Raw genomic sequence first — 6,714 nt, forward strand, 5'->3', positions numbered from 1 at the left:
GACGCCTGCGCCCCGCGCACCGGAGGAAGCCGCACGTGCCGACGTTCCCAGCGCTCGTGCTGACGTTCCCAGCGATCGTGCTGAAGGCTGGTGCGCCCTCGTGGGGGACCCGCGCTGACTTTGTCCACGCGTCTGCTGACTCAGTGCCAGGGGCTGCCCAGTTCAGTTCAATCGCTCAGTCGTGTCCGACTCTTTGCGACCCCAGGGACTGCAGCACGCCAGGCTTCCCTGTCCATCACCAACTCCCGGAGTTTGCTCAAACTCATGTCCTTTGAGTCGGCGATGCCATCCGACCATCTCATCCTCTGTCGTCCCCTTCTCCTCCCGCCTTCAGTCTTTCCCTGATGCTGAGTCAGCTCTTTGCATCAGGTGGCTAAAGTATTGGAGTTTCAGCTTCAGCATCCGTCCTGCCAATGAATATTCAGGACTGATCTCCTTTAGGATAGACTGGTTGGATCTCCTTGCAGTTCAAGGGACTCTCAAGAGTCTTCTCCAACACCACAGTTCAAAAGCATCAATTCTTCGGCGCTCAGCTTTCTTTATAGTCCAGCTCGCACATCCATACGTGACCACTGAAAACCATAGCCTTCACTAGACGCTGCACAGCCATTCTTTTCCAGTCCGCACAGCCCCAGTTCTGAGAGGTTAACCACCTTGCTAGAGGTGGCCCAGGGGAGCCCCCACCAGGAGACATCAGAGGAGTGGCCTCCCTCGGGGGTTAGAGACTTACCGACAAAGGCGACAGGGACCTTGCTGCCCTTTATCCACATCCCTGTATTGACTCCGAAAGGCTGCCCCAGAGCCTGTCACAGCGCCCTCTGCACCCCAACACCGGGCGATGCCAGAGCAAAGCTTCCCTCTAACGCTGCCCTCTGTATTAAGACTCAAGCTGAAGATAGAAAACAAAAAATTTTGAGAGCCAAAGTCCTTTGGCTGGAGAGGCTGCCTGGCCTCTCTCCCCACCCCACCCCGACCCCAGCACAAATTCCTCTAGAAGAGCCCCACTCCACCCCCACCTCCTCTAGACTCCTGTTTGCATAGAAATTATCTGCTATGGGCCAGGCACGGCAATAGGCGCTGGGAGATAGCCCAGCCCCTGCCCTGCAGTGCACCTGTGGTCTAGTGGGGGAGGCTGACATTTGAAACAAATACTCCACAAACAAAAATCCCACAAATAAAAGAGTATTAATAAACCAAAGGACCAGATGTACTGAATAGTTGGCCAGGATACCTCACCCAGCCTGGGCAGGGGGCCAGGGGGCAGTCAGGGCAGGCTTCCTGAGAGTGAGAGATGGTAAGGTTGAGGAGTTCATCAGTTGAAGGAGAGGAGGGCAAGGAGGCCTGTGCAAAGGCCCTGTGGCATGTTGCGGGAGCAGAAGGATCATCCGATGGCCAGAACATAAGGACTCGAGTCTCTTGCCTATAGGAAATACCCACCGAAGGTTGTAAGCAGGAGTCATTGTTTGAAGCTACCCACACAACTCCTTCAAGACCTCCTGAGCCCCTGAGGACAGGATCTCTGTCTGGTTCATCATTCAGCGGAAGGGATGGGTGAGAAATGAAAGCAAAGCAGGCCAACTGGACAAAGCCCTCACCTTTCAAAGGAAAAGTCTGTACTCGACAACCCGAAGGAATGCACTTTATTTGTTTCAAGTCCGCACAGTAAGGAGAGCTGGGCTACCCAGGTGGTGCTGGTTCAACAGAGGAGACTGCGGTCTGTGATGAAGATGCGGAGGTGTCTGCACATGCGGGTCAGAAACCTAGCCTTGTTCGCACCGTGTGACCCATGAGTGCTGTGTGCAAGCATGTTTAAGTACTGTGGGGACGCTCCCGACACCCTGTCTGCACAGACAACTCATGCAACAAAATCCGTCCCTCACAGAGGTAAGACCAGTTAGCTGGGCTTCTTAAATGTGCGCGACTCTGGCGCGGTAATCCTGGGCCCACCACCCTCTCCTCGCCAGGGAAATAGGAGGCTGGGGCTTATGAGGGAACAGGGCTTTGCCCAGGGAGGAGATGGCTTTTGGTAGTAAGGGCTGTAACATGAGTCCGGGTTCCCACTCATATTCAGTACAAAACCACTGCTGTGGTTCCAGTGAAAAGAAAAGAAAGAAAGAAAGTGAAGTCGCTCAGTCGTGTCTGACTCTTTGCAACCCCGTGGACCAGGCTTCTCCGTCCTTGGGCTTCTCCAGGCAAGAATACTGGAGTGGGTTACCATTTCCTTCTCCAGGGGATCTTCCCGACCCAGGGATCGAACCCGGGTCTCCCACATTGGAGGCAGATGCTTTAACCTCTGAGCCACCAGGGTCCCAGTGAAATGAGCCCCTAAAGGACAGCTTCCTTCTATCTCTTGTGAAAAGGCCCCAACCAAGACCCTTTCCTGAGCCAGAGGTTGTAAACTGGGATCACCAGGCCTGAACTTCTGAGGCTCCTCATTCTTTTTATTCCGTTGGGGCTGCTCGTTTTTCCAAGAAACAAGAGTGTATTACTTTCAAGGCACTGCACAGTCACATCCTGTCCCCAGAGAGGGGAGAAGGCAGCCCCCAGACTCACGACTAGGCCTCTGCCTCAGGAGTAGAAGTTCGTCCACCATGAACTTGCTCCCTAGTTTGGGAGACTCATGTTTGTCTGTCCAGTTTATTTATAAAGGGAGACGCCTAGAGCTGTCGGTCGCCACAGGGTCATTTCCCTGGATGGACTCCCCTGTGCCAGCCGAGGCCAAGTGTCCTCTGGCAGGGCCCATGGCGGTTCTGCCTTTAGATGGCTCCTCCCTGACCCTCACCCCCAGTGGGGCTGGCCTAGTGACGTGGTCCCTGACAGATGCCCATTAAGGGAAATGCCATCATTGTGGCCGGGGGTGGGGGGGGGCGGTGGTGGACGACGACTTCCCAGGCAGCCACCAAACCCAGACCCAGTGTGGCCTGCAGGATGAGAGGATCAGGGCCCGGTCAGCCCCGTAGGCCTGTAGCTCACTGCTGGCCCCTCAGAATCAAATGGCCAAAGGAAGTGAGCCTGGGTGGTGGTGGGGCTGGTGTCTTGGTGGTTTTCGGAGGGTGTACGGGAAGGGATGAGTCTGCAACACTTCTTCTGTGTGAGCAGGAAGCCCAACTCTGTGGTTCTGAGCAGACAGAGCAGCTGTCCTAATCTGAGGTTCTCTGGGATCCTCTGCCCCATCAGCCTGCTCACACTGCTTTCTACACTCAGCTGTCCAGCTGCGATCTGGGTGACTTGGCTCCTCTCTGCAGCCGCTTAACCCCGCTCCCTTCAGAACTCAAGGGCGGACTCCTCTCATCTCAAAGGACGTGGGAAACAGGCTGTGCTCTGTCTGCCGGGATGTCGCCCCCAAGCTCCACCACGTCGTCCCTGTTTCTCTCATGGAGAGGGTGACTTGGCCCCACACCTTTCTCTCCTGCCTGCCCACACACCTCTCCCTCAGGTGTCTGGCTGCCTTGGTCTGGAGCTCTCTGGGGACGCCCAGTCAGGGCCCCAAGGCCTGGCCTCCTTAGGAGAGGGCCCCACCTGCACTGAAACAACCTTCCTGCCCACCTGGGAAAGCTCCCCACCCAGGAGCAAGGTGAGACCCAGGGAAGGGAAGCATCGAGTCACCCGGCAAGTTCTTGGAAGCCTGGAACTCGGTCTGCCGCACTTGCGATCCTGACGGCCCATGTCCTGGGGAGAAGCCCCTGGCGATCCCCACTCTCAGGGACCCCCACAGGCAGGGAAGTGATGGAAGACTGGTCCCAGGGGCAGTGACTAGATGGAACTGGTGCCCAGAAGGGTGGAAGAGGCCAGAGCCGAGCAGCCCGCTGAGGCTGGGAGCCAGGGTACAGCGGGGCCTGTGGGCGTGGGGCCCCGCCTCCTAGCCCAGACCCTGCAGCTCTGCCTCGGACTTGGCGTGGCCAAGGGGCCGGAGCGTCCGAGGAGGCCGGCCCTCGGGCCCGCAGTCTTGCTCCTCATAGCCGGGGTTCAGGCGGCCCATGTCGAGGGAGCAGAAGAGGCTCCGCTCCGTTCCCGCGTGGTGCTCCACCAGGGCTTCCAGGCTGGGGAACTCGGCCGGCAGGTGCTGGGGAGGGGGCAGGGCAGGGGCTTCAGTTCTAGCCCCCCTTTCCCCACGGATCACACCTCCAACCACCCCACCACCCTGGATGCTGCCTCACTTCAGAAAGGACACTGTACTGCTGCTCCCAGCCGAACCACACCCCTTTCACTCCACACCCCCTCCACCCCCCTCACCCCCCCACCCGAGGCATGGACAAGACCGAGGCGCTTAGCGTGCAAATAAGGCCGAACATTCAAAAAGCCGCGCCTGCCACTCCAGTACTCTTGCCTGGAAAATCCCATGGACGGAGGAGCCTGGTAGGCAGCAGTCCATGGGGTCGCACAGAGTAGGACACGACTGAGTGACTTCACTGTCACTTTTCACTTTCATGCATTGGAGAAGGAAATGGCAACCCACTCCAGTGTTCTTGCCTGGAGAATCCCGGGGACGGGGGAGCCTGGTGGGCTGCCGTCTATGGGGTAGCACAGAGTTGGACACGACTGAAGCGACTTAGCAGCAGCAGCCCACCCCAGTCCCTGGAAACGTGTGATCAGGCCAGGACTGCAGACCTAGAGGCTGTGTGAACTTAAACGCAAGCCTCTACCCTCTCTGAGTCAGTTTCCTCCTCTGCTAAAAGACGAGTTAGGGTGTGGGAAAGCATGACTTTAAAAAGCTGTGATTGATGTAAAAATTCGAGGCGTGCCCCTAGCCCAAGATTCCACTGTGTTAAGTCGCTTCAGTCGTGTCTGACTCTTTAAGACCCCATGGACTATAGCCCGCCCTGCTCCTCTGTCCATGGGATTCTCCAGGCAAGAATACTGGAGTGGGTTGCCATCTCCTCCTCCAGGGGGATCTTTCCAACCCAGGGATGGAACCTGCATCTCCTCTATCTCCTGCATTGACAGGCAGGTTCTTTACTACCAGCACCACCTAGGAAGCCCACGACTGTACTTGAAATACCCTACTCTGGTGAGAGAGGGGCCTTAGAGTGGAGCCCGCAGAGTAGAAGTGGGGCCAGAGCCCGAAGGACCAATGACTCAAGAGCTGGACGGAGTGTTAAATAGGGGGTGGGGCCAAAAGGAGTCAATGAGGGGCCTGGGTGAGGGGCGAAGGGGGCGGGGCCTGACGGCGAGGGGCGGGGCTGGAGCCCTCTCACCTCCACGCAGTAGCGGCCCACGTGGTTCCGAAAGACCTGGTGGGGCACAACGCCACACTGCGTCCTCACCGACAGGCACCACTGGCCACTGGCGCCCGGCTCAGGCCACAGCAGGAAGGCCCCAAGCACGTCTCTCCGCAGCAGGGCGAGGGCGCTGGTCCTGGGAGGGCCGAGGCCAGAGGCTGAGGGCGGGCCCCCTTGTCGGGACCCAGCCTCGGTCTGCTGAACAGCCTAACGGATCCACAGCGTCGGAAACACCGTGCCTGCCTAGAGTACACCTTCCATGAAAGGATGCTTTCTGACTGCCTCTCAGAAAGGTTTCCAAGGGCTACCCTAACCGTTGACCCACTAGGGAGAGAGTTTTAAAGAGCGGGCATTTAGGAAGGCCGTGCCCTGTGACAGGCTTCACCTGAATAACCTTATTTGATCCCTTCCACAGCCCTGCACTGAAGGTCTGTTTGTTTTATTTTAGTTTTTCATCTTTTGGCTGCACTGCACAGTATGTGGGATCCTAGTTCCCCCACCAGGATCGAATCCACGCCCCCTGCACCAGCAGCGCGGAAGTCTTAACCACTGGACCACCAGGGAAGCCCCGAAGGTCCTTTTATTATCCCCATTTTACAGAAAATTGAGGCCCAGGGTGGGGAAGTCTCTGGCCTAAGGTCGGAGAGCCCTCTGTCCAAGGGCAGGGAAGCACATCTCGGGCCCCCGGGGGAGCTCACAGCCTAGTTTCCCGCCCCTCCCAAAGGGCTGGGCACCACTCCTACCTGGAGATGCCAGCAAAGGCCCAGATGTTCTCTGTCAGGCTTCCCTCGCTCTCTACCAGGCACGAGGGGCCCCCGGGCCCCCGGGGCCAGGCCTCCCACGCGGCAGGAACTAGACCGATCAGAGGGAGGGAGGTCGTCCTCTCCCGCGCCCATTCCCGTTTCACGCCCACGGGCTTCAGCACCGCCCAGGCTTGTCTCTTTACCAAGCCCCCCACTCTCCGCCCAGCCTGCAGACATCGTGCTTCCCCAAAGACACAGGCACACCCAGGCACACGCCTACGCACACTCACTCGCCAGTTACAGCACTTCAGCCGCGCCTCCGCCAACAAACAGCACCTGGGCGCTCAGCCCCGAACACATCCTCGAGCGCGGAGGCCTGGCACTCACAGGCGTCTACAGTCACAGCCCGCAGACCCTGCCGCTCAGGCCCACCCTCGTCCAACCCACGCCGGTGCACGCGTGCCCGGCAACTCACGGGCCTCGCGGGCGGACAGCTGCAGCTGCGTCTCATAGGTGCAGGCGCGGTAGGCCCCGGAGCGGAGCACCTTGCTGCGGATGGCCTTCTTGCGCACCAGCGTGGGCGAGCAGTACGGGTTCCCCAGGCGCACGTGGCGGGTGCCCCCGCGGCTCGCCGACTCCAGCAGCTCCTTCTAGGGAGGGCCCCGGAGGAGCGCCCAGACTCAGGCCCGGCCATAACCCCTCCCACGGAAATCCGGCACCCGCCCCCCCTCTACCTCCAAACCCTCGCCCTG

General features: G+C 58.9%; 1 protein-coding gene across 1 annotated transcript in view; it reads right to left on the reverse strand.

Annotated features, from left to right (window-relative positions):
- Positions 1-3,859: 3,859 nt before the first annotated feature.
- The window catches only part of SH2D5 (SH2 domain containing 5), a 6,242-nt gene continuing 3,387 nt past the window's right edge, over positions 3,860-6,714 (reverse strand). Inside the window, exons 5-8 of the mRNA XM_010829970.1 lie at positions 6,438-6,612; positions 5,963-6,071; positions 5,196-5,355; positions 3,860-4,063 (exon numbers count right to left, since the gene is read on the reverse strand). Coding sequence (XP_010828272.1) covers positions 3,860-4,063; positions 5,196-5,355; positions 5,963-6,071; positions 6,438-6,612 — 648 coding nt within the window. The remainder of the gene's footprint in view (positions 4,064-5,195; positions 5,356-5,962; positions 6,072-6,437; positions 6,613-6,714) is intronic.

This window comes from Bison bison, unplaced genomic scaffold, assembly GCF_000754665.1.
Source record: "Bison bison bison isolate TAMUID 2011002044 unplaced genomic scaffold, Bison_UMD1.0 scf7180017864516, whole genome shotgun sequence".
Taxonomy (NCBI): domain Eukaryota; kingdom Metazoa; phylum Chordata; class Mammalia; order Artiodactyla; family Bovidae; genus Bison; species Bison bison.